The following is a 27,818-nucleotide window of genomic DNA, read 5'->3' on the forward strand; positions in this document are numbered from 1 at the left end:
TTCGGAACCTTGAAACGTATGTCAGTTTGCTGGTGTACTGTACAGTGACACAATTCCTTTCGGGCACTTTTAGCGCAATGGCACCACCGTCTGGACGTATTTGATACTGCGTCTTTGTTGTCTTTTTTTTTTTTTTTTTTAAATAAAAGGAAAACAAAAGATAAATAATTACAATGTATAACAATCCCGACATGATTTTGTGAGTGTGAAACATTCATGTCTAAACGTGAAATAACGTCACGTGTAGTGACGCCATCATGACGCGCCATGAAACCTGGCCATACTGGTCGTTAAACCCCGGAAGTCATAAGCCTCTCCTCGGCAGAAACGCTCAGACAAACAAAATGGTAATTATTAGAATAAATACGAGTTTTTGAAACTGGAGACAGGCAAAAGCATGAACTATTGCAAGTGTAATTTTTTTGCTTCCTAAGTGCTGAATGATTTCTTGGGCTAAAATGGATATTAGGGCAGAGGAGGGTTCGTACACGGTAAGTATTCCTTAATTCTTTGTTTCACAACTATTTTGGCAAATTATTTTTCAGTTGTGTCAAGCACTATTGCAATTCCTTAATTAACGTGCATGTTCGTCTTTCTAGAATAATCTCATTGGGACTTTGCTTGCTTTATTTGGAAACGTACTTGTCAGCATCTCCCTAAATATTCAGGTAGGCCTACATTGTTTTTTTTTCTTTTTCTTTTTCACTATATTGCCTGTCATAACCAATCTGTATATGCCGTAAATTTGAAAATACCAGTGTATTTCTATTAACATAATATTTGTCGGATGCATACTATTTTTAAGTTCTCTTCTGTGTTTACTGATATTAAAGAAGGGAAAGTTGGCTTTCTCTTTTTGTAGGTTCTTTTATTTTCGTAATGAACAGGCGAACATTACGAAACACAATTCAGGAACAAAAACAAAGCAAGATAAATACATTTATAGAGGAAGGATAGGTCAGGATCTGCCCTGGACTCCCAAAATGGTAAACGGTAAATGGAGAGTACAGTGTTACCTCGACATACGACCACTTCGACACACGAATTTTCGACATCCGACGTAAAATTTGACTCGCCATTTGTTTCTACATCCGGCGACACGCTCGAAATACGACGATTTATGACCGCCCCGAAGTTTTTTTTCCCGCAAGACGGACGCAGGGCACATTTTCTAGTGAGAGAAATCAACATGGGTTCCAAGAATGTTAGTGCAGGTGGTGAAAAAAAGGGAAAAAGGTGAGCCTTACTATTGAAATGAAGATGGAAATTATAGAAAAATATGAGCGTGGTGTGCCGTCCGTGAACTGCCTCGACAATACGGCCGTAGAATGTCTGCGATCTCTATGGGCCTCGTCCGGCCTCAGCAGCTGAACAAAGTGAAAGTAAAATCTGGTCAGATGAAACCAAAATGGAACTTTTTGGTAGAAACACAGGTTCTCGTGTTTGCAGGAGAAAGAATACTGAATTGCATTCGAAGAACACCATACACACTGTGAAGCATGGGGGTGGAAACATCATGCTTTGGGGCTGTTTTTCTGCAAAGGGACCAGGACGACTGATCTGTGTAAAGGAAAGAATGAATGGGGGCCATGTATCGAGAGATTTTGAGTGAAAATCTCCTTCCATCAGCAAGGGCATTGAGGATGAGATGTGACTTGGTCTTTCAGCATGACAATGATCCCAATCACACAGCCAGGGCAACAAAGGAGTGGCTTCGTAAGAAGCATTTCAAGGTCCTGGAGAGGCCTAGCCAGTCTCCAGATCTCAACCCCATAGAAAATCTGTGGAGGGAGTTGAAAGTCCGTGTTGCCCAATGACAGCCCCAAAACATCACTGCTCTAGAGGGGATCTGCATGGAGGAATGGGCCAAAATACCAGCAACAGTGTGTGAAAAGCTTGTGAAGAGTTACAGAAAACGTTTGGCCTCCGTTATTGCCAACAAAGGGTACATAACAAAGTATTGAGATGAGCTTTTGGTATTGACCAAATGCTTATTTTCCACCATGATTTGCAAATAAATTCTTTAAAAATCAAACAATGTGATTTTCTGTTTTTTTTCCCTACATTCTGTCTCTCATGGTTGAGGTTTACCCATGTTGACAATTACAGGCCTCCCTAATATTTTATCTACCCCTACTATAGTATATTGCATGCACTTTGTTGGATTGCACCACAGCTGATTTTATGTTTTTCAATTGACAGAAATATGGTCACGTCAGCATTGTGGGAGCGAAGGACCCACGCATTTTCTACTACACAAAAACCTGGTGGTTTGGCTTTTTGCTCACCACTTTGGGTGAAGCAGCCAACTTTGTGTCATACTCCTTTGCCCCCCTCAGCCTCGTAGCACCCCTCAATGTCGTCTCCATCATAAGTGAGTTTTCATTTCTTTGGTAGTGTTAAAATACGAGTGTTTTTCATTATTACATGCAATTTTAGTTGATTTAATAAATGTTTGTTGTTATTTACAATGGGTTATTACGAGATTAAAGTTGTATGGTATGAGATTTCATTGCACATCCTTATGCAGGAAACATTGAATTTTATCTTTTTTTTTTTTTTCTAAGATTGTAAATTATTGTTTCTTTTTTTTTAATGTCAATCAGGGGAAAATATGACTTTACATTCATTTGCAATATAACCCAATTGATGCCTGAATTTACATTTAACCAAAATTTTAAAATCCTAAAATTAAAAAAAGAAGAAAAAAAAAAAAAAGAAATTGAAGAAAATCTGGCAACTCAATTGAAAAATATATATATTTTAAAGAAATGTTATCAAAATAAAAAGTAGAATGTAGAGAAAATGAATTAAAAATAAATTGAAAAATAAATAAAGAGGAATTTTAGTACATTCCAAATTAATTTTTCATCATTTAAAAAAAATATATTTTCAAAAAATTTAAACAATAGTAAATATTTTATTCCTATTTAAAAAAAAAAAAAAAAAAGAATCTCTCTATGATTTTCTGATTTTCTGCTGTATTTGTCCATATCATTTTTCATATTTTGTTTTCCATCAATACAATTCTCTAAGTGCAATTGTGTATCCATACAATGCTTTATGTATATTTGTTCACTATTTGGCCTGCCATTGATGGTGTTAGACTTCGAAGCCATTTGATGGCGTACCGCGTGCAACACGTCACTTTTGCTCATTAATATTCATCACCATGACAACTTTTGTTAGGCGGGTCAACCTCCCATTTGTCCCTCATGCTAAGTGCATGTAAATAGTGTACGAACGAGATGTTTACTGAGCTAAACCTACCAATTCTGTCCGAAAATGATGTCCCTAGTGCCAAATTTACTGGTGAAAATGTGGAAGAACGTGTTAAGTTAAAGAGATTGCTTGAGTGTCGAGGGCTGAAAAAGACGGGGAAAAAGAGCCGACCTGATTCAAGGTAGCTTTTTTATCGACACCTTTTTCTTGTTTGGATTGCCTTACGCCACTGACAATGACATTTTCCTGTTTCAACAAGCTATCCTTTACCACCATATGTGCTGTGTTTCCTATATATTATATCCTCTGGTTGTCTTACGACTCTGACCGTTCTTGAGGGTCATTTAAATTGCTATTTTTGTGTAGCGATCGCAAATGCTACTCAGTGACAGCCAATGAACACTTGTAATTCTTTTTCATTAATACCAAATCTTAATTCTATGATTTATTTTCACCTCCCCCTTACTAAAGTTTTTTTTTTTTTTTTTTTTTTAACAACAGAAAAGGCAACAACAGTGGCAGTCACATACCATTTTAATTTTTTTCTGGTCATTCATTGTTAGACAGAAGCAGCACAGCAAAACGCTACCCTAAATAATAAGTAAAAATATCAAAATGGCTTACCTCTTCGTCCTCTGCAAGACCATGGCCCCCAACAAATGTTTACTGCGTATGAAATGTTAATGGGTTCTCCTTGCTGGCGTTAAACTGGTCTTTTGGACGTCCGCGCACGTTGATCCATTCTTCACATTTTTTCCTCCCGAGTTTTTGGTTTCGGTAAACGTATGAGGAAAACATCCTTCATATGTCGTAATGTCTAGAGTCGTTTCTACAAGTTCCATAGCAGCAGTACTTGATCAGCATGTTCTTTTTTGAAATATTACCTGAGGAAAATAGGCAGAAATAACATGGATTGTATGCAAGGGCGTGTCTATAATGTCCCACTTCTGCGTTACGATGGCGACTTCTCAGTCTAAAAATAGCATTCGTGCGGTACGCTATTGGACTTCAAAGGATTGGACGTCTTCTAGTGACAAACTAATTTAAATTCACAGCAGAGGGATGACTGGACGTCTAGGATCGTCAATAGCGGTCAAATAGTTCAACGTAAATTCAGGCATCTAGGGTTAATTCTTTTTCTACGTTTGTTTTTTTTTTCTTGAAAATATGAAGACCTTAAAAATTTGCCAATTGTTTTCTGTCTAAAACACATATTGAACTTTTGTCCTGTATAGTTATGACTGTTCTATGAATGTCTAATGAAAAATGTTTCCTGTTCCTTTTTGTCTTCCAGCAAGCTTCATTTTAGGTTTCATTTTCATGCATGAGAAATCAAAGCCCAAGGAATTTGCAAGTAAGTGTGACGAAGTTTAGTTTGCAACTACTCTCAGTTGGCATTGAAAATAATCGGCTGATATTATTTCAATGTTTAAACAAGAGCGCCACGGGCTGGCTTTCCTGGGTTCCGTCCTGGGTGTCGGAGGAACATATCTCTTTGTAGCTTTCGGACCAAACTCGCACGAAAAACTCACAGCGGAAGTCGTAGTGAAACATCTCGTCGGATGGCCCGTTCTCGTATACTTGGTAAGTTCACGCTCAGTGCAAAGTAGCACCATCTGTGGTTGTATTCTACATCATACTATTAAGTCATTTCTAACTTTTAACTATTGAATTTGTGTTGTTTGATGCTGTATTCATTTCTGGGCAGATGCTGGAGATCATCACGTTCTGCCTGCTTTTATATTTCTACAAACAGAGAAATGCAAACTACCTCGTCGTCATCCTGCTCCTTGTTGCTTTGCTGAGTAAGAAAGTTGTGCGCCTTCTCGTTCATGAACCGAATAATTTATAATTCAATATTTGAAACATGTGTTTTGTTTGTTCAGGTTCGGTCACGGTCATCTCAGTGAAGGCCGTGTCACATATGTTGATATTGACTCTCGAGGGCTCCATGCAACTTGACTACCCCATTTTCAGTGTCATGTTTGTGTGCATGGTGTCTTCAGTCATATTCCAAGCCAGGTGAGAGGCTTTTGCTTGAGGAAATTATTTTTTTTGGGGGTGCAAACAAACCAAAAAAATGATTCTGCTTATTTTCCCATCATGCAGCTCTCCAAAAATCTTTTTTGTGTATCACTTTTTACTCGTACCGTATTTTCTGGAGTATACGTCACCTCAGAGAATCAGTCGATCTACTCTAAAAATGCCTCATGATGGCAAGAAAAAATTTTTTGAGTGGGTAAATGTATTTCATTCGCCAAGTAGCTTTCCACAATAGTATTACTTCAAAAGACCCTGGTTATGCACCAGGTTCGTCTACGGCACATAAGCGTTGCTGCTGGGTCAACACAGTGAAACATTAAAGTCAAGCAGTGTGTCACACCAGTTGCTGTGCGGCCGCGTTTTAGACTGGTCCTAGAAGCGTTTCAACTCATCGCACTCGAAAGGAATGGCGGAGTTTATTATTTGACGCGACCCTCCTGGGTCAGTTGAACAAATTAATTCATTATAATTAATTATAGCCACCTGGACGCCACAAGCTGTATGTAAAAAAGTTGTCTGATAGTTTAAGAGGACGCTTGGGCTAATGCTAACTTGAACGTGAATGCTATGCTAACACTACGAGTTGCACTTAGTGTCTGATGATTACTCACCACATTGCATATTTTCTTTTGCCAAGATAAGAAAACAAATCTTAACGTGTGTGTTTAAAAAAAAAAGCGAGCCTGGAGGGGACTCTGGTGCGTTTGGGGAGGGAGGTGGCTCAGCACATCACATGAGTGACACAACCAGACACTGCTACAATGCAGGCTAACTACACATAAAAATGTTACACATTGTGAACATGTGAAGAAACCTACAGCTCATTTTTGTCTCATCAGATGAAAACTGGTTGAAAGACTGTTTGAAAACTAGTCCTATTATGTTTTAGTCCCCCAAGACACAATTTTAAGGGCAGTTTACATGGCGACTCTGCGACACGAAGAAGCAATGACTGAGTAGCGGAATTGCCTTGCGTGCATATGGTGTCGGCGAAGACGAAAAATTCTGAATCCTGCCTCCAAAGTGGAGGGCGCAGGGGCTTGAGGGGGGCTGGCTCCGCATGAATATCAAAAGCTCCTGCCGCGCGGGACCCACGCCGATAACGTCGGAACTTGTACACGTCACATTGCGCGTGCGCAGCGGTGCTATTAAACATGAAAAACAGCTAATGGCAGAACGTCGGCTTTAATATACTGTTTTAATAATATTTTTAAATTTAAATATGTTTAATGTTTCCATTTTTGTGCCTGTTTGAACAAAAGAAAATGCCATTGCTTAGAGAGGGCGGGCATGTTGTCTTCCGGTCTGAGGAGGTCAAAGTGCATCATTCGCTTTCACCTTGTAAATCTGCACTGCCCCCTCGGGCCTGGCGTGGATACTACATCGTTTTCATGCGGAATTGCGACATTGTTCGAATGGAGACGGACCCATATAAATGCGAATTCAAAATTTTTCATATTCTCGGAGAGTCACCATGTAAACTGCCCCTTAGTTCGTTATTGTCTCATCATCGTCATGAAAAAAGTTGTTTGTTGATTAAATATTTTCGTTATTGTCATTGTTAATGAAAATGCACACAGTTTAATAAATTAAACCATACGACCCCAAATCGACAATAGACTCATGGTTATTGTACTCCCTAGATTAATATCTTATACACGTACATAAATATGTGTTCTAAAGCTCACTCTTTCTTAGCGTTTCCTTCTAGTGGCTGGTCGCATGTTTTGCCAGTGATGAATAACATTTCAGATAATGTAAAATTTTATATAAGAACTGTATAAGTTGCAGGCCTAGCCAAACAACCGGGGGAAAAAGTGTTTGTTTATATCTATGATTGTTTCCCCCCCAGTTTTCTCTCCCAAGCCTGTAAGCTGTACGACTCGTCTCTGATCGCTAGTGTCAACTACATCCTGTCCACCACCTTTGCAGTCTTGGCAGGTGAGTCACAGAATGTTGTGTTCGTTTGTTCATTCCTCGTCAATGGCAGGGAATTAGGTCATTATTTTCTATTGACAGTTAGACGGGTCTGACAAAAACTCTGTTTGTTAACCCAGAGGCCAAAGAACTAGACTTAGAGCTCTTAAAGCAACACTATGTAACAGTTTTGGTCGATTTAGCGATGTCGGTCAACAAATGCGGTAGTGTTTCGCCTTAAGGAAGACTGTGTTTCCCATGCACACCAGCGCTGTTTCCCATGAGGACCAGCGCGCACCCGCACAATGCTGTAAAATTATGATCCCCGGTCGCCTTCAGATGGATTAAAAGACATTTGTGTTTTAAGTGGTTGTGTGAGGGATGAATAGTAATAAATTAATGAATCCAGTTGTGGCTAAACAATAGCATATGATGGTTAGCAACCGTGTGGCTAACGCCCCTCCCCACCGGAACTCATCAGCGCTGACGAGCTCAGTTGATGGGGGGGGGGGGGGGGGTGTCACACCAACGAGTGAAAGCTGGGCCAATGCTTATTCTGTATAGCCTCCCTTTTTTTCCCTCCTCAGACAAAACTTTTTGTCCCTTTTGTTGCTCTGCCATCTTTGCCAAAAGCAATCACATCAACTTCCGTCTATAACGAATGGGGAAAGGGTTAAGAGACATATGCCGTAAAGCAGTCAGCACATTTGCAGTTTTTTTTTATTGTGTGCGTGTGGCAGAGTTCCTGCCACCCTTCTCAAAGTTAATTAGTGCTTGTGAAAGTGATACAGACCCCCTCAAGATATAAAACCGATGTCATTCAACTAGTTGTTAGTTTACATATCACAAATTTTATGAAAATATTTTATAAAGGTCGAAAAGTTACCTAGTGTTGCTTTAACAAAAAACAACAGTAAGAATGCTTTTAGAATAAAAATGTTGCAAGTGATTCAATTATCACTCAAGAACCACTTTTTGCGTTCTTTTTTTAGGAGCTGTGTTTTACTTGGAGTTTAATCAAGAAGACATCCTTCACATAAGCATGTTCTTATTGGGGTGAGTCAAAAATATTCTATATTACATTTAGCAGAAATACTTCAATGTTTCGTTTCAAATATCTTTTTCATTTGTAGAACATGTTTACTATCTCAGCTGAGCTCAAACTATGACTTTTCTTTTGCCTAGAACTGCGGCATGCTTCCTGAGTGTCTTCCTCATCACCAGAACCAGGAAAAAGAACAATAATTTTGAACCTTACGTCACCCTGAACATGAGTAACGGTGTGCAAAAAATGCATGGACACTAATCAAACTGTGATTTGGATGGCTAATTCTAAATCTGGTATCATCCACCTTTAGGTGTTCCAACCATTTTCAGCAAGCGTCCCGATACCCCAGCTGACTTCACCGGTAGTTTCTCTTATGGCGCATTGGTCAACAGCGACAGCAACATTTCCGCTAATCAACCTGTCAACATGGAGCAACCCACCACCAGCTTCAGACCCATACGATCATCTAATGGGACTTCCAATATGAAGCAAGACTAGCGATAAGCATTTATATCTGTATTATTGTCAGTTTTTTGTCACTAGTCTGCCTACTTCGCTTTAAGCAGGGGTGCTCACTATATTTTTTCCACAACTGACTTATGTTGTAGAGCCACATATGTTGCACATGCTGCAATCTACCTAGCATTGCGATCGACTGGTACATCACGATTGACGAAATGAGCACCTCTGCCTTGGAGAAAGCTTGACAGGTTTAAGGTACAATCGTGTTCAGGACCAGCAAATCAACTTTTACAGGTGTTGGATTTTCAACAGGCACGTGTAGAAATGTAACATGTGCCTTAAAGCTTACCATTTTTGTAATATAACAGCTGACTGTACTGTTATTGGTGTATTTGTATTTCCTAATGCCTTGCTTTCATATCAGGAACTCCTGTAAATCTGCCTTTTAAACATGTAGCCTTCACTTATGCCTCATATTTTGGGGGTTGTATTACTACCTTTTATTTTAATGAATGGGGCCAATGCAAATACTTTAATTTATTGTATTTATTGATTTATCAAGCCTTAAAGAGGAGTAGCTGTACACTGGATTTAAAAAAAACCTCAAAATGTCTACACGATTCAGTGTCTTAGCATTATAGTTGACTTTTTTTTTTTTTTTTTTGGACTGCTTTGCATTAGTGTTGAATTTCTTAGAATTAGAAATGAGGCAAAATTCTTTTGCCTCAAAAGATTAGACAAGCTCTGAATGATGTGGTTTTGTTTGACCTAATAACTTGTGTAGAATAAATGCAGTATGCTTACTCATGGACTGTTACTGGCACTTTTAATGTGAATTTTTGTCTACTCGAAAAATTCTGAAGATTGATACTTAAAAGGGGAAATGTTGAATTTGTTGTTGTTATACCTGCCCAAGGGTTTAAAACGACCACCTGTCTTGTACATCACATTGGTTAAAATTAATTTCATGAAAATTACAAGACAAACATATCGGTGCCAACTCTGCATCCATAAAAGCGCGCCACAATGGTTGGAAAATGTTTGGTTATCGATAAACTAGTAAATTTTCAATAAGCGCTGCAGAGACGAATGCGATGAGCCGGTCACCACCGGTTGCACGGCAACTTCCTAAGGGCGGAGCGTCATTTCCATTTCTGATTTTTGATTGGCTGTCTTTGAACCACACCGTCTTTCTATTGGTCAATATCCGCTGAAATGCCGTTAGGTTGCACCGCACTAAATCCCATCATAACAAACGCCGCATTTGACAGCAAATGTGATATTTTCAGAATATGATAAGCGGCGTCACGGTGCGTTAGTCTCCTCAAATTCTGCGTTAAATTCCCATTGAGATGATTTACCTCCACGAGCGGTAGACTGGTGAGTTGTGTAACAAATGGCGTTTATAGCCGACGAAAGAGATTCATAATTATTGTCTGTTTTGTGCGATTTCATGTTCTAAATGCACGGAGTTTATGTGACCGTTTTGCGGCGTACGTGTTGAATGAGGTCTTCAATTACGTAATATTGAGTATTTTATTTGCCCTTGGGTGTCCTTGGGTGCAAATAACCTCTGTGGCCGCTGCTTATGATTCGAAATAGATATATTTTAACTGTTAAAAAATAAATATGTAATATTTCTAGCCATATTTAAACCAAACGTGACAGGCTGTGTTGTGCCTTAACAAGTGGATGATAATCTGTTTTATTAAATGTCACTAGATGTCGCTGTTTGCTCAGCGGTTGTTTGATCAAGTAACGGCAATTTTGTCAACGTTAAACTGATTTTTTGTAATTCGCTTGACCAGCGTTCATTTATTTCATGATAACAATTTGGATTACAAAGTTATTTAATCTTGGCAGAGTCATCGTTATGTTACAAGATGGTCTATTTTTATGTATTATTTCCTCAGAAAAATGAAATTGCCATTCATTTTCATGATCATGGATCAACAATCTGTAAATAATGACTGGTGCGCAGTGGCGCACCACTCGGGTTGGGTTTACATAAAATCTTGGGGTGGAAGAGGAACGGAACGGGATGAGACGAGAGTAGGACAAAACCGGTGTTCTGCATAAATGTCCTACACCAGCAAAATTCCCATTATTCTTGAGGGGAATTCTAAATCAGGCTACTGGCAGGACAGTTATACTTTTCACCAAGATCATCATCCATTGAATGTAGTGTGCTCGCTGGTGTCGTGCCCATGTAGTTACCTCAGTCAAAAATTGTATCCCCGGGCGGAGCCAATATGGAGGTAGATTTGTGTCTTCATTATTGGATGAAAAAATAAAAATAAAAAAAAGATCAATCAATCAAAACAAAAAGTTGCCTCAATCAAAATATATATTTTCAATTTTAAAAAAGTCACTTCAATCAAAAAAATGTGTTTGAATGCAAAAATAATTTGAAACCCCAAAAAATGCATCTGAAAGCTATTTTTATTCTATTTATATTTCTATGATTGAAGTCGTTTTTTTTTTCTTTGAATGAAGTAATGTTGTTTTGTATGTGGGAACATTTTGGCTAGGACATTTGTGTCTTTATTATTCAATCAAAAATTACCGTAAATTGCTTCATACAAAAAACTATATTTTCAAAAGAAAAATCACTTAAATTGAAAAAACTAATAAAAAAAAGAAAATTTCAATCATTAAAAAAAAGTTTTTTGAATGTGAAAAAATATTTAAGACTCAAAAATTTGCATTTGAACGCTTAATTTTTCATTTAAAAAGTTTTCTTTGATTTCAGCAATCCTTTTTGTGTTTGGGCCATATTATGGGTAGGACATTTGTCTCTAAATCATTCATTCCCAAAAAGTTGCTTCAATCAAAAAAAATTTTTTTTTTAATCAAAGAAAAAAATCATTTGAATGATAAAATTAACTAACTCTCCTCTATTATTTTTTTTTTTGGAGAGAGAATAATATGCAAAGAAAATGACCGTCTAAGGCAAGGCAAGGCAAATTTATTTATATAGCACAATTCAACACAAGGCAATTCAAAGTGCTTTACATCACATGAAGATCATAAAAATCACATTTAAATCAACACAACGTAGAAACGAAGACAAAAGATCGCATTTAATCACAGAATAAAAATAAATAAATAAAATAAAAATAAAACAAAAACTACTAAGGTGCTAGTCACATGATCTGGTCGAAAAAATAATTTTGACTCATAATAAAAATATCTTTTTTTGTTCATTTCATTTATTTTTGTTTTTTGTTTTCTTGCTTTACAACTTTTATATATAAAAGAAAGTCTGTCACATGCAATGACACTTTTCGGCCACCAAGGGGGGCTTGCCCCCCCCAAGCCCCCCCCCCCCCCCCCCTTAAACTGCTTATGGGCAAATTTGACACCCAGAGTACTACTGTGCGCTTTCTGCTTGTTTTGTTTCGATACACACAGGCAGAACATACTAAAATGCCTTAAGGAAATACTTAAAAGTACTAATATCAATTAAGGGTGGTGTAAATACTAGTCCTTCTAAAAAATTTTGCATATTGTGATAAGTTCTTTATTTTCTGTAATGTACTGATAAACATTAGACTTTCATATATTTTAGATTCATTACACACAACTGAAGTAGTTCAAGCCTTTTATTGTTTTAATATTGATGATTTTGGCAAAAAAGTCAAGGAAAAAAAAAATCCTTATCTCAAAAAATGAGCATATTTCATCCGACCAATACAAAAAAGTGTTTTTCAATACAAAAAAAAGTCAACCTTCAATTAATTATATCAGCTATGCACTCAATACTTGGTCGGGAATCCTTTTGCATAAATGACTGCTTCAATGCGGCGTGGCGTGGAGGCAATCAGCCTGTGGCAATGCTGAGGTGTTATGGAGGCCCAGGATGCTTCGATAGCGGCCTTAAGCTCATCCACAGTGTTGGGTCTGGTGTCTCTCAACCTCCTCTTCACAATATCCCACAGATTCTCTATGGGGTTCAGGTCAGGAGAGTTGGCAGGCCAATTGAGCACAGTAATGCCATGGTCAGTTAACCATTTACCAGTGGTTTTGGCATTGTTAGCAGGTGCCAGGTCGTGCTGAAGAATGAAATCTTCATCTCCATAAAGCCTTTCAGCAGATGGAAGCACGAAGTGCTCCAAAATCTCCTGATAGCTAGCTGCATTGACCCTGCCCTTGATAAAACACAGTAGACCAACACCAGCAGCTGACTGTGGGTACTTGACACTGGACTTAAGGCATTTTGTCATTTCCTTCTCCCCAGTCTTCCTCCAAACTCTGGCACCTTGATTTCCGAATGAAATGCAAAATTTGCTTTCATCTGAAAAAAGTACTTTGGACCACTGGGCAACAGTCCAGTGCTGCATCTCTGTAGCCCAGGTTAGGCGCTTCTGCCGCTGTTTCACGTTTAAAAGTGGCTTGACCTGGGGAACGCGGCACCTGTAGCCCATTTCCAGGTTTCTGCAGGAACTCTAAGGTCTGAAATCGGCCTTTCTCCACAATCTTTTTTAGGGTGCGGTCACCTCTTCTGGTTGTGCAGCGTTTCCTGCCACACTTTTTCCTTCCCACAGACTTCCCACTAAGGTGCCTTGATACTGCACTCTGGCAACAGCCTATTCGCTCAGAAATTTCTTTCTGTGTCTTAGCCTCTTGCTTGAGGGTGTCAATGATGGCCTTCTGAATAGCAGTCAGGTCGGCAGCCTTGCCCATGATTGCGGTTTTGAGTAATGAACCAAGCTGGGAGTTTTTAAAAGCCTCAGGAATCTTTCGCAGGGGTTTTGAGTTAATTCGTTGATTCAGATGATTAGGTTAGTAGCTTCTTTAGAGTACCTTTTCATGATATGCTAATTTTTTGAGATAGGGATTTTCTGTTTTTCTCGACTTTTTTTCCAAAATCATCAATATTAAAACAATAAAAGATTTAAACTAATTCAGTTGTGTGTAATGAATCTAAAATATATGGAAGTCTAATGTTTATCAGTAATTTACAGAAAATAATGAAATTTTTTTAGAAGGACTAGTACGCTACGTGACTAATCTACAAGTCCGCGAATATGGAAGCAAGCAGACAACAACAGAGAGATTGCGTAAAAGGGTTTATTGAACACACAAAAAACAAACGATCGCGAAAAGTGTGACCAAAAAAAAAGGGTCTGTGACAATAGGGCGGGATCAATAACAAATTTTTAAAAAAACACGGTAAAACTGCAGTGAGAGGCAGAAGAATGAAAAAAAACAAGGCAAGGATGCAACCAAAAACTGTCAAATTGCAGAAGGTCAATATCTTGGTGTAAAGACACGACTGATGAGTTGGAATTGGATGCAGGTACGACATCAGGAACTCATTCCACAGCTTTGTAACAAAACAATCTGACCAGCAGCAGAATGTGACAAAATCATGCCAGTCCTCATCCTAGCTTCGCTTGCTAGCTAGCACAGCTATTTTCCCAGTCCAGCCCAAACGCATCATCACCCCCAGCGTTCATTGCATACGTAACACATGGCGCCCTCCGTAGGTCCAAACATGCACTAAATATTATAGATTTTTAAATCAATGGCAATATTTCATGTGTTTCTAATAAAAGACTAATAAAAGACAACAATTGTGGCCTATTAGAGCCTACAAGTCTAAATCCGTGGTTCCCTTTAAATTACTAGTTTTTTTTCTCCAGGGTTAATTTTAGTCCTACCATCATTTTTGCATACAGACCTCCAAAAGTATTAAAGCACAGTGCGTGAAATGAAATCTTCTCATTTTGATAGCGCCGTATCTTCCTGCTTGTGACCCACGCAACAACGAGGCTCGTCATGCTTCGAGAGAGCTCCAAGGCGTGGAGCAACGGCTCCGAGGCCTACAGTAGCGACCCGGAGGAGGACGAAGAGGAGGAAGAAGAGGACATGGTGTTCGGGGAGAACGACCAGGATGGAGTCGCCGATGAGATGATGGACCTGAGCGACCTACCCACCGCCCTGTTCGCGTGTGGCGTCCACGAGGCGGTGTTTGAAGTTGACGTGGACAGGGTAAGTCAAGCAAGGAATGTTTTACTGTATTTTGTGAAAGATCCTACTTCATTGCCATTGACGCCGATAGACTTCCAATGCATTTGAACCCTAAAAAGGAAACTTTGGTGAGGAAGGAAAAATGACAACACCCACCTAAAGGACTATACAATTTTCTACATACAGTCTTGTGAAAAAATTACAACACCCAATTAAATATTCAGTTATTTATTAAGAAATGTTCACATATTGGGTAAAGTTTTCAACTAGCAATAATCGCGCCTCGGATAAACCTCATCAATGTCTGATCTTGTTTTTCTTTATCACTGGAAAAGAAAGTGATTTATTCGCAGGGAAACAACAAAAATTAAAAATTTATTACTCATGAAACCAAATATATCAACAAAAATGCATTTTCTAACTGAGGAAAAAGTTAGGACACCCTACCACCTAATAGCTAGTGTTACCCCCTTTGGCTGACATAACTTCAGTGAGACGCTTTTTATAGCCGTCTACCAGTCCAGTCTTTGACATCGGTCTGAAGAAAGTTTGCCCCACTCCTCAATGCAGAATACTTTCTGCTCTGATATGTTGAGGGGTTTCTTGAATGTACAGCCCGTTTCAAGTCACCCCACAGCATCTCAATGGGATTAAGATCTTGGCTTTGACTCGGCCATTCCAGGACTTTCCATTCCTTTTCAGCCAGTCCTTGGTGGATTTACTGGTATGTTTTGGGTCGTTGTTATGTTGCAGGGTTCAATTTAGCTTTAATTTTTTACAGATGATCTCACATGTTCCTCAAGCAGCCTCTGATACAAGTTATAATTCATTGTGGATTCTATGATGGTGAGCTGTCTAGGCCCTGCTGTAGCAAAGCATCCCCAAACTATGACACTTCCACCTCCATGCTTCACAGTTGGTATGAGGTTCTTTTCCTGGAATGCTGTAATGCAGGGGTCGCCATCCGCCGGGCCGCATTTGCTACCGGGCCGCACAGAAATAATATTTTATTAACGACTGCATTCTGGCCGAATTAACTTTGGCCTGTGCCCCTGCTTAACTCATCAATATCCCTGTCTACTCTAGAAATAATACTACAGTATAGATTAGAATGTCGTCATAGAAATCCATTGATTGGACTGTAAGCAGTACATGTACATCAGTACATGGTCCCAGGCTTCAACTGGGAGCGTGTGTTTTGGTCAGATGAGACCAAAATTGAGCTTTTTGGCAACAAACACTCAAATTGGGTCTGGCGTGCCACGAAAGATGCGCATGCTGAAAAGCACCTCATACCCACTGTGAAGTACGGGGGTGGGTCAGTGATGCTGTGGGGCTGTTTCGCTTTCAAAGGCCCTGGGAACCTTGTTAGGGTGCATGGCATCATAAATGCTTTGAAATACCAGGACATTTTAAATCAAAATCTGTTGCCCTCTGCCCGAAAGCTGAAGACGGGTCGTCACTGGGTCTTTCAGTAAGACAATGACCCTAAAAATATGGCCAAATCTACACAGAAATGGTTTACCAGACACAAAATTAAGCTTGTGAAATATTATAGGAGGAGATTAGGTGCTGTTTTGTTGGCAAAAGGGGGTTGTACAAAGTATTAACACCAGGGGTGCTAATAATTGTGACACACATTATTTGATGTCAAATAATTATTTCTTTATGTGGGATTTTTTCCCCACTGAATAAATGCACTTGTATTGAAGGTTGGATTTTTCTCTTTTTTCCATTAAAGTCCCATATTATTTGAATGAAAAAAAATTATTAGAAGCTAAAAAACACATCTTAACCAGGGGTGCCAACGGATGAAAAAAAATTATTAGAAGCTAAAAAACACATCTTAACCAGGGGTGCCAACAATTATGGAGGTCACTGTAAATACGTTTTTGGGACACTGAAGCAATTAAAAATAGAACGTATTTATACGTTTTTTGGAGCAAATGAGTTATTCAGCCCCGCGTCCCGTCAATACCATTATGAAGTCTATTGGGAAGCCTCCTTCAAAACACTGGGTAATGATGTTCTAATCATGTGCACCTGATGTAACACACCTGTGTGTGATTTTAGCCATTTTAAGTGGGATTAAATGTGGGGGTGTCCTAATTTATTCCTCAACATAAACTGCATTTATTTAAAATGACTTTTTTTTTTTCAGTTTTAATTGTTTCGTTCTACTACTTGAATCTACTAAGATTGTTAAAATTGATACTAAACATCCATATGACCAAATGTTAGAAAACACACAGGCCCACATAGGGTGTCCTAATTTTTTTGACTTGGCTGTAAATGAAGGACTGACCAGCATAGATCAGGACATTTGAACTGGGAGGACTGGCAGCAAATGAGCGTTAATGTCAGCCAATGAATGAATAACAATTTGGCTAGTTAGTATGACAGTGAAGAATGCTAAAAAGCTACTTAAAAATGTCATCCACCGTTCATAATAGTTTTATTATGGCGGTAGTTAAACCCTGGAACAGTTGAATTAGCCCTTTGAGACTCCTTTGTGATTAAGTGCTTTACAAGTACTAAATTAGACTTGACTTGCACTAGAAGTCTGGTGAAAATATTTTTCAACGCAGAAGACTGTTTGGATCATTGCACCCTATGTGCTTGGAGGTGAATACAAAAAAACAGACTTAATTTTCTGCCCCTCTAATCCAATTATGCCGTCCTGTCCCGTCCTCCCAGCTGGCACGCTTCACATCCCTCCACTTTGCAAACACTCAGTCCGACGCGTCTCCGTTCAAGTCCTTCTCTGATCGCACTTTAGCAACTCTCCTCTGCGCGCTTTCTTTGATCCCATCTTTACATATTTATGGACAAGGGAAAAAAATCCCTTTAAACCAGCCACATTATTTTGCGAGTGCTATTTTGCTTCCCCCTTTTCTCTGCCTCATTACAATTCCAACTGCCTCTTTTTAAGTGGAAATGCCACCCTCGCACCCTTCAGTCGGAGCGTGTCAATAGAGTTCTCTCCTCTGTGCGGTTCAATTAAGCGAGACGCGCTATAAATAGACATTTTGACATTTGTTTCAACTTTTTGAAATGAGGACGATGGCTTGGAAAGGGAAGAGAAATCATTGCACCAACTGGTCATTCTTATTACCGTAGAGCAGGGGTCATGAATTAAAAATCCTCTGGGTCCGAAATTAAAAAATTACAACAATCTCGGGTCCGGAAATATTTTTAATGCTTCTTTTTTTCCAAAAAATATAAACGTATCTTTACGTGGCCATGCTCATAATTAAAACATTAAAAAATGTAAATAAAATATTTTAAAAATACATTTATAGTAAGTAATAAATAATATTTAACAATAATTAATTAGTAATAAATAATAAAGCGATCATATTGAGCCCTTAATTCCGCTATTTTTTGAGAACGGATGGCAGAGTTCATAGGGAAACTTTGTGAAAAAGCTGCGTGCTTTGTCTCATAGTGCCTTTTCAAATTGCTGCTTTTTACAAGCGCTACCATTCCTTACTACGCGGCGAAACGTCTACACAACGCGCAAGCATCCGCACGCATGCGCACATCGGTCAGAAGCAATTCAATTCAATTCAATTTTATTCGTATAGCCCTGGATCACAACACGGTTGTCTCAAAGGGCTTTGCAGAGGCAATATGATACACAATCAGAAACAGCAAATGAAGCAACAAAGATGAATAAATAAAGTTCAAGTCCTGGGTATCCCCCATCCTTAGACCCTCCATGTCGGCAAGGAAAAACTCCAAAAAACTCCAGAGTCTTTGGGAGAAAATGAGAAACCTTGGGGAGTACCACAGTCAGGAGAGATCCACTCCCAGGACGGATAGACAGGAAGCCCCAGGACTGCAAATGAGAATTAGCAGGCGAAGTTACAGTCCGTAAAGATGCAGTGGAGTAAAGGAACAAGAAGAAGTCCATCTAGTCAGATGAGACGGGGGTAGCAACAAGGACATCAATCCAGCCAGGGGTCTGGACAGTCAGGAGGCTGCAGCTGAAAGGGAGGGGGGAAAGGGGACACCGGGTGACTTTGATGAAGAGACTAGACAACAAGATATTAACATTGGAAAATAGAAATAAAGTAAGACAAGTGGTAGGTAGAGTGAGAAAAAGGAGATACAACTCAGTGGCTATACTTCCCCCAGCATTATAGCTTCTAGTGCAGCTTAGACTAAACTGTGAGTCTACTCCGACTTCAACTAGCCCAGTGCTTCTCAATTATTTTCTGTTACGCCCCCCCCCAAGGAAGACGTAAATGTTTCGCGCCCCCCCCAAACTCTGCCGCCACTGTAAATAGTATCATTTGTCTATAATATTGCTATTATAAGTATGCCTCTGCCTCACAGTGTGTCCTTTTTTCTCTTAGAGAAAATAACAGAGATCAACTTATAAAGTGGCGGCACGGTGGCTGAGTGGTTAGCACGTCTGCCTCACAGTTCTGAGATCAAGGGTTCAATCCCGGGCTTCGGCCTTCCTGTGTGGAGTTTGCATGTTCTCCCCGTGCCAGCGTGGGTTTCCTCCGGGAACTCCGGTTTCCTCCCACATCCCAAAAACGTGCATGGTAGGCTGATTGAACACTCTGAATTGTCCATAGGTATGAGTGTGTGCGTGAATGGTTGTATGTCTCCTTGTGCCCTGCGATTGGCTGGCAACCAGTTCAGGGTGTCCCCTGCCTACTGCCCGTAGTTAGCTGGGATAGGCTCCAGCACCTCCGCGACCCTCGTGAGGAAAAAGCGGCAAGGAAAATGAATGAATGAACTTATAAAGTATCACTTCATCAACATTGTTTTGTTTGTAACAGAAAAGACTTAACGCGCATCAATTTGCCTGAATTAAAAAAAAAAAAAGTCACATCCAAACTAAAAATACACTCAAGGTACATTTTTGACCATTTGATACTGAAAAATAAAATCAGTAAATAATAACAAATTCAAATTGTTTAGAAACATTAACTCTTGAGGACAATATACCACAATATAACACTGACAAAGCGGGACGATTGTTGGCAATATTCGGCACGTTTTCGCTGAAGAAAAACCAAGCAGCTTATCAATGAGATTGGGCTCTAATGTCTTTAAGTGGCGTCTTAATTGATTTGGCTTCCGGCTGTCCGCTATGATCATTTTTAGACACAGTAAACAGTGGTCTTTCCTCATCTACCACTGTATTAAATGTCAAAGCCAAAAGGCAAACGGCCCAAAAAAAAGCGCATATTCGGCGGCCGAGGGAGAACCGTAGGTGAGGGTGGTCGTCGTGACGATCCCAAGCCGAAAATGGCACTTCTCGGGCGGACATGTGAGAACCTGAGAAGACAGTGGGTCGCTGCGTGAGTCCGGCCGGAAAACGGCTTTCGAAAACGGCGCACAGCTCTTCATATCTCTCTTCTGTGTGCTCTTGCTTACTTCAAAAATACTGCGCGCACTTTGAAAATGAGAGCGCCACTGCCACCCACTGAGTGGATGTGCAAGTACACTTTATTCTAGTATGGCAAAAAAAAAAAAAAAATGCATGTCCCCCGAGGTCACATGCTCCACCCCTGGCATAACTCTGCGTCCCCCTGGGGGGCCGCGCCTCACTATTTGAGAAGTACTGAACTAGCCTGACCATAAGCTTTGTCGAATAGGAACGTTTTTAATCTAATCTTAAATGTGCAGACTGTCTCGGCTTCTTTAATATTAGCTGGAAGCTGATTCCATAAAACAGGGGCTTGGTGGCTCAAGGCTCGAGCTCCGACAGTACTTTTAGAAACCCTGGGAACTACCAGTAGACCTGCATTCTGAGAGCGGAGTGTTCTGTTTGGGCGGTATGGAACCAGAGCATCGGTGAGATAAGATGGCCCCAACCCATTAATGGTCTTAAATGTAAGAAGGAGGATTTTAAATTTAATTCTAAACTCGACTGGAAGCCCGTGAAGGGCCTGGAGCACAGGGGTGATGTGCTCTCTTCTATTGGTTCCTGTTAAAAGTCTTGCTGCTGCGTTTTGGACCAGCTGAAGACCTTTTTGAGAACTTTTAGGACAAGCGGCGAGTATTCACTATTTTTGTTTTTATTTAGTTTTTTAGAACCTTTTCATTGCCTCAAAAATACTTTTTGAATGTATTACCCTCTCATACTTTTAACCATTGTGGTTTTTTTGTGTTAGCTTTGAAGCAGTTGACCACATTAGTCACGTAGCGTATTTAAAACGTCCTTGTTTGGTATAACTGCATTTAAGTATTTTCTCAAGGCATTTTTAGTACGTTCTGCCTGTATGCATCCAAACAAAACAAATTAAGCGCGCACGGTAGTACTTTGGGTGTCAAATTCGACTAATGTAGGACGTTTCGCCGATGTAGCAGTTTTGGCAGAACACCGTCTCTGAACAGATGAGGCATAGCGGTCTTGTGCTGCCGCCAGGTAAAATGAACAAAAATGTGTTGGTCTACTCCTCCTTAAACACTCTGTTTTCTGCATCAATCTTGCGTAGTTTTGAGCACGCCATTTGCCGTACCTTTTCGCCTCTTCCTCTAACTTCATTTGGCTCAGTTTTTGGCTGTCACTCAGCGGAGTCTGGAAAGCGAGTGTGAGACATGCTGTTCTAAAAATAACTTTCAAATGCTTCACTCCCATAGGCTGGCTCACACGCGTCACCGCTAAGGTTTTTGTTTGTTGCCCACCTCCGCTCTGCAAACCCGCAGAAAAGATTTTTGTTGTTGCAACGTGTATTAGTCCGGACAGCTTGAGATCCGGAACCGGACCGAGGTCCGCGGTTCCGTGACCTCTGCCGTAGAGTATATACTTGTGTATAGGTCGCTCCAGCAGATAGATCGCACTCCTAGTTTGTAGTTATAGAAGTAGGTACAGTGGTACTTCGACACACGGCCTTTTCGACGTCCGACGTAAAATTTGATTCGTCATTTGTTTCTACATCCGACGACATGCTGGAAATACGACAATTTATAACCCTAACCCAAACCCTAACCCGAAATCAACACGGGTTCCAAGAAGGTTAGTGCAGGTGGTGAAAAAGGAAAAAGGTGACGCTACTATTGAAGAAGGAAATGATAAAAAAAAAAAAATATGAGCGTGGTGTGTGCATCCGTGAACTGGCTCAACAATACGGAAGTAGAATGTCTACGATCTCGACAGTCCTCCTCCGACCTCTGTTCGCCAGTCTTTATAAGTTAAGGTGACAATTATTATCTTGACATCGCCAAAGAAATCGCCATCTTTGTCAGGTTTTTAATCATTTATTTCAGAACTTGTGCAACAGAACACGCCTACTGTCCGCCGCAGTTGTCGCCACCAACGGAACATTAAAAGAGAAACGAAAATATCTACTCTACCTTTCCCACTGCCACTCATTGCCTCGTTAACTTTTTAAACATTGGCTGTAGTCGCTATGGCAACTCATTGTGTTGTGTCGTGCGCTGTTTTAAGCAGCATGAGTTGATCTGAGAAGACTCACTCAATGAAAAATTTGATAAAGAATTATACTTTGGGGAAAACGGAAAAATAATTTCTTATATGTATCTATTTCCAGTGCTAGATCTGAAAAAATACATTGAACCCCCCACCAAAAAAATTTATATATTAAATATGATATTTTAATAAATGGTTTTTAAGCACTTCAAATGTAAAAATTACGATCAGTTTTAAACATGTGACTGTCCTACCGAATTTCAAACAATAATAAAGCAAAAAAAGTAGCAAATTATATCACTAACTCCATTTATGTCCAGCTCAGGTCTTTTATATCCATTCAAAAGTAAGATAATTGGCCGGATGACACTAAATGACTTCTGTTATAAGCATTCATTAATGCTCATGACAGTGTCATGTCATAATTATGATTGTCATATGACAGTCTTGTGGCACCACTGTCAAATAAAATGTTACCAAATACCATAACTAGCAATTAATGAAACAACTGGAACAGTAACTGAAGAAATAATTAGCACAGAACATGAATTTTGATTGTTATTTACATCTGTAGTGCTGCAATGCATGCTAGGAGGCATGTTGGGCATCAACAGTGTTGACAGCAGGTGGCGGCAGAGGTTGACTCTCCCCCAAAGGAGCAGTGATGGACAAATGAAGCTTCTTGAAGCAATGAAGCTTTTCAGCCAATTGGTTCGAAGCTTCATGGTGGTTCATTTGGTCTTATGACAGTTATATGATGCCGCTGTCAAAGTGTTACCGGTTAATATTGAATGAATCTGACCTTCCAGCCAGACCGCCGGAATCACGCCAGCCGAAGCGCCGGACCCGCGCTGTCGCAGATCCAACGAGCCGGGCCGGCGGGAAACGGCAATTCGGCCAGAAGGCCAAACTCCCCGCGTTCACCAGTCTCAACCCTTTGTACTGACTCCATTTTTAAAGACTTAAAGAAGGCTCACCGAAAACAAGTTGACAATTTATTCAGGTTGACAGCGATCAAAACAGCGAGGCAAAACAGAAAAACAGGCGGGGAGGCAAGGTCACCCAATCATACGTCAACAAAAGGTTCCCGAGAAAAATGACCATGATTAGTTAAACATTCAGTCTTTTGAAGGCTCTCGCTTTGCAGGCCATGGGCAGGAAGAAGGGTGTGTTTGGGCGTTGTTTAAGATTATTGTCTGTTAGTGGATTGGACAGGAGGATTCGGGAGTTACTGTTGTCAAGGCGACGAGGGTTGTGGACTTTGCCACTTCAGAGGCACAAAGGGGCTCTTGGAATCTTGTCCGTCGTGTTATCAGTTGGATATCGGGCGTTGGTTTTCCTTGTGTTGGGACAGTGCGTCCCGCCATTTGTTCTGGACTGTCCAGAAGACCTGATTGCTGGAGTTTGTGCGTCAATCTTGCTCAGTCAGTTGAATGACGCACGTACTGGGCTTCCGTGATAAGAAAGGCGTTGTTCATTTCTTATGCCCTATATTCTGCTTGTTTACCTTAAACTACAGAATAAGTGCTATTTATTTTATATTGAGTGTGTTGGAGTAATACAAACAGTCAAACAGTGAATACGAGAAACGATACTATTCCCTGATTGATTATATTAAGTGTGTTAGAGTAATGCAAACAGTTAGACGGTGCCTAAGAGAAAAGGTACTATCTCCTTCATTATCTTTTGGTGTAAATATCCGAAAATACAGTGAGGACAGCTGCGGCTTATAGTCCAGTGCGGCTTATATATGAACAAATGTGGTTTTCGTGTCAAATTTGGTGGGTGGCAGCGTACATGACGGACATGACGGTAATCAAAAACGCTTTGCTGCTGAAATCCTCGCTCAGGCTGAGGTAAAAGCCTTTCATTACTATCCAATATTACTATCGAATATCCAAGAATGATATCCTGATCTGTGTATCGATAAATGTTGTATCGCCATATCATGAGATGGTTATCGCGAGCCTTGTATCGCGAATCGTATCGTATCATGAGGAACCCAGAGGTTCCCACCTGTACTGCTCTCATGCGGTGTTCCACTTTGGATGTTCAGTTTTATGTGACACAATTTAATTGACAAGGGACTCGTTTGTCTGTTATCTTGGGATGCATTTGTGTTTTCATGATATGTTTTATGTGTCAGACTGCCGTCTCTATTTGTGTTCTGGCCTTGGGGAAGGTAGGTGGCGGGTGGGCTGCGGTGGAGTGTGTCGGCACACGTGAGGGAGCGCGGTGCTCTGCAGGCTGAAGGTCAGACATGATGCGCCGCAGAGTGAGTGAGTGCCGCTGGCCCCGACTCCTACTGCGGCCTCAATATTAGTCTGCTGTGCCGAACAGGCAGGTGGTTTGCTTGTTTTGTGTTTTATTAACCTATTTCTGTATGCAAATGAGCAAGTAAAGGTGACGTCAACTTTTCAAAGTTTTTATAGAAACACTCATACACAGCAGATATCTTGACGTAACTTGAGTGGGTGCTTCCTGTTAATTTTGAGGCAATTCACGGGCACTACCTTTTGATTTTGATGCAATTCCGGGTCTCTTCTTGTTGGTCTTTAGGCATTTCTGGAACAATTCCTGTTCATTTTGTGTCACATGCTATTGATTTTAGAGCATGTCTTCCTGTTGATTTCAAGTCACTTTAAATTTTTGTCTTAGTTTTAGACTTTTGTACAAAAATACTTACAGTGAAGAAAATAAGTATTTGAACACCCTGTTATTTTGCAAGTTCCCCTACTAAGAAATCGCAGAGGGGTCTGAAATTTTTATCATAGGTGCATGTCCACTGTGAGAGATATAATCTAAAAAGAAAAATCCAGAAATCACAATGCATGATTTTAATGATTTATTTGTGAGATACAGCTGCAAATAAGTATTTGAACACCTGTCTACCAGATAGATTTCTGACCCTGAAAGACCTGTTAATCCGCCTATTAAAAGTCCACCTTCGCTCCATGTATTATCCTGTTTGAAGTCGTTAGCACCTGTCCACCCCATACGACTCAAACTTGTAACGTGATCAAGACCAAAGAGCTGTCTAAAGACACCATAGACAAAATTGTACACCTGGGACAATAGATGGAAATCGCTTATATTGTGTCAAATCACATTTCGGTCTGTCAAATTTAACTGTCCATCTCAAATTAAATAATTTGAAAATTTATACTGTCATTGCTTGCAAAGCGTCAAAAGTACTGCGTACGTTGTCGTGGCAGGGGTGGAGTGGGTTGGAGTGGGGTGGCCCAATAATAGTCTCTTGTCCCCGGGCCCCTGCAAGTCTGTTGACAGCCCTGTTTTTACCTTACAACCCTCATCACTCTACAGAGCTGTGTTTTTACAGATTAAATATGTCCTATGAAAGACACGTTAGCCACGCATCGACAGTAGTCATAATTAATAGAAACTTAGCCCTCCGTAGGGCTAACGTTACATTAGCAAGATACAGTAACGTTTTCCCGAGTATCGCTCTTCTGCTCTCTGAGTAAACTGGGAGCCTTCGGTGGAGCGGGGGCTAGGCGTCCGGGGCCTGCGGTGGCGCCCGTCCCAGGCGGTCATCGGTTGCGAGGTTCAGCTGAGGGTGCGGAAGCGTCAACGGGGACTCTGGTAGGGCAGGGGTAGTTTTATGAAAGCGCTGTCTTACAGTGAATACATGAAATGGTGTTCGTCTTGGTCTCCACCTTGACATGCTCCCACACTTTTGACATTTTCTGCTTCTTCTTGTGCCTTTCACTTCGCTTCTTTGTAGTTACCTTAACACTGGAAGTGCCGGGGGTTTTTTTGGGCTATAAAGAAATACCAGAAAGGCGTCAAATGACCCCGATACCAAACTGATGACTGGGCTTTGTTAAACAATAGACCGCTCACAGAAGCAATCAAGCAGGCCACCCCCCTACACACCCTTGTAGAGCTGCTGCCTAGGTGTGAAGGGGGTGGGTGGGTGTCAATCTGGATAGCTGCAATTAGCATCTTGAATATAAGGGGCAGTTTACATGGCGACTCTGCGACACGAAGACGCAATGACTGTGTTGCGAGTGGCCTCGCGTGCATATGGTGGCGAAGACGAAAATTCTGAATCCTGCCTCCAAAGTGGAAAAATCTGATTGCGGGGGATTGAGGGGGCCTTCCTCAGCATGCATATCAAAGACTCCCGCGGCGCAAGACCGCGCCGATAACGTCATCACTCGTACATGTCAGCGGTGCTACTAAACATTAAAAACAGCAAATATGGCGGAATGTTGGCTTTAATTTACTGTTTTAAAAATATTTTTAAATTAAATATGTTGAATGTTTCCATTTTTGTACCTTTTTGAACAAAAGAAAAATGCCATTGCTTCAAGTGGGCGGGCATATTTTTTTCCGGGCTGAGGGAGCTTGGTGGGGTCAAAGTGCATCATCCTCTGTCGCCCCGTAAATATGCACTGCCCCCTAGGGCCTGGCATGAATACTACATCGTTTTCATGCAGAATTGCGACATTGTCCGAATGGAGACGCAAATGCAAATTTGAAATTTTTTCGTATTCTCGGCGAGTTACCATATAAACGGCCTCTAAGAGAGACTGGTGTACTAAAGGAATTGGCTCACTCTCATGTGAGCGCAGAGAAGGCACAGAAGGAAAAATTGCTTCGGCAACAACCTCCAACACCTAGCCCTGGGAAAAGGGCGAAGTGTCATCTGTCACCACATAAAAAATGTTTTGTTTTGTTTTATTACACTGTCCCTTGTACCAGGGGTCCCCAACCTTTTTTGCACCACGGACCGGTGTTATTTGGGTCTTTTTTTCACGGACCGGTGTTCTGACTAATTTTGCAACCCATCAAAAATTCAAACGATGCGGTTCTGCGCATGCGCGTAACGTTAAACATAGCCGCAAAATGCGCAAATGCAGGGATTCCAAAGTAAATACTACAAACTTTCTTGAAAGAAAGGAATATTAACTTACGTTTGATCATGGAAGGACTTGTAGAAAAGTTCTCCTCAGATACATCCTGCCATGTAAGCTGCACACAACTGCACACCGCTCTCACCATTAACAACTTCGCCTTGTCGTTAAACAGAAGCCCGCTTCACAAAGATACGATGTTGGAAATTGTAGCAAGGTTTTCAATGCTCTTGTAGCGATGTCAGGATATTCCAGAATGACTTTAATCCAGAACCTCGGTAGAGTTGTTGTCTCAAATGTACGCTTAATAAGATCGCCGTCATTTGCGATCTCTACAAGTTGATTTTCCTATTGCACAGACATGCTCGAATCACTCGGTTTATTCACAAACGGGTCAGGAATCCACTCCTTTGCAGTTCGTGGGTCTTCGAGGTTGTAGGCTCGTCAGGTGCCCTTTTCGCCGTAAAAATATCTCCAAAGACGTCTGTTTTTCAGTCATCTTCGCTCGTGTGGGGGCTAATTATTTCCGAGACCAAATGTGCTGCGCCCGCGGCCTAGCAATACGTTATTATCGAGGAAAAACTCACATAGATATATCATATACACAAACAAGATCTACTACTAGCTGTCCAATCAATGGATTTCTATGACGAAATTTTAATCTATCCCGTAGTATTATATCTAGAGTAGACAGAGATATTGGTGTGTTAAGCAGGGGCACAGGGTTAATTCAGCCAGAATGCCATCGTTATTAAATTATTATTTCTGTGCAGCCCGGTAGCAAATGCGCCACGGACCGGTACCGGTCCACGGCCCGGCAGGTTGGGAACCCCTGCCTTGTACTGTTGGCAAACTGCAGCTTTTTTGAAGATGT

At 40.6% G+C, this 27,818-nt stretch overlaps 2 protein-coding genes across 3 annotated transcripts in view; both read left to right on the forward strand.

Moving 5' to 3' along the window:
• Positions 1-256: 256 nt before the first annotated feature.
• On the forward strand, positions 257-9,509 carry nipal3 (NIPA like domain containing 3). Of its 2 annotated transcripts, XM_057859606.1 has the most exons (12): positions 257-347; positions 435-491; positions 600-668; positions 2,203-2,374; positions 4,517-4,576; positions 4,661-4,806; positions 4,931-5,027; positions 5,109-5,244; positions 7,118-7,206; positions 8,175-8,238; positions 8,368-8,462; positions 8,541-9,509. In XM_057859606.1, exons 2-12 carry the CDS (start codon positions 441-443, stop codon positions 8,726-8,728), a joined length of 1,167 nt encoding a protein of 388 aa, XP_057715589.1. In that variant the 5' UTR covers positions 257-347; positions 435-440; the 3' UTR covers positions 8,729-9,509. The 2 variants fall into 2 exon arrangements, with proteins under 2 accessions (XP_057715589.1, XP_057715588.1); XM_057859605.1 differs by having other exon boundaries at positions 283-491.
• Positions 9,510-9,923: 414 nt separating this feature from the next.
• The window catches only part of rcan3 (regulator of calcineurin 3), a 119,355-nt gene continuing 101,460 nt past the window's right edge, over positions 9,924-27,818 (forward strand). Inside the window, exons 1-2 of the mRNA XM_057858850.1 lie at positions 9,924-10,072; positions 14,432-14,689. Of these exons, the coding sequence (XP_057714833.1) occupies positions 14,477-14,689 (213 nt within the window). The 5' untranslated portion in view covers positions 9,924-10,072; positions 14,432-14,476. The remainder of the gene's footprint in view (positions 10,073-14,431; positions 14,690-27,818) is intronic.

This window comes from Corythoichthys intestinalis, chromosome 15 (genome assembly GCF_030265065.1).
Source record: "Corythoichthys intestinalis isolate RoL2023-P3 chromosome 15, ASM3026506v1, whole genome shotgun sequence".
Classification (NCBI taxonomy): Eukaryota; Metazoa; Chordata; class Actinopteri; order Syngnathiformes; family Syngnathidae; genus Corythoichthys; species Corythoichthys intestinalis.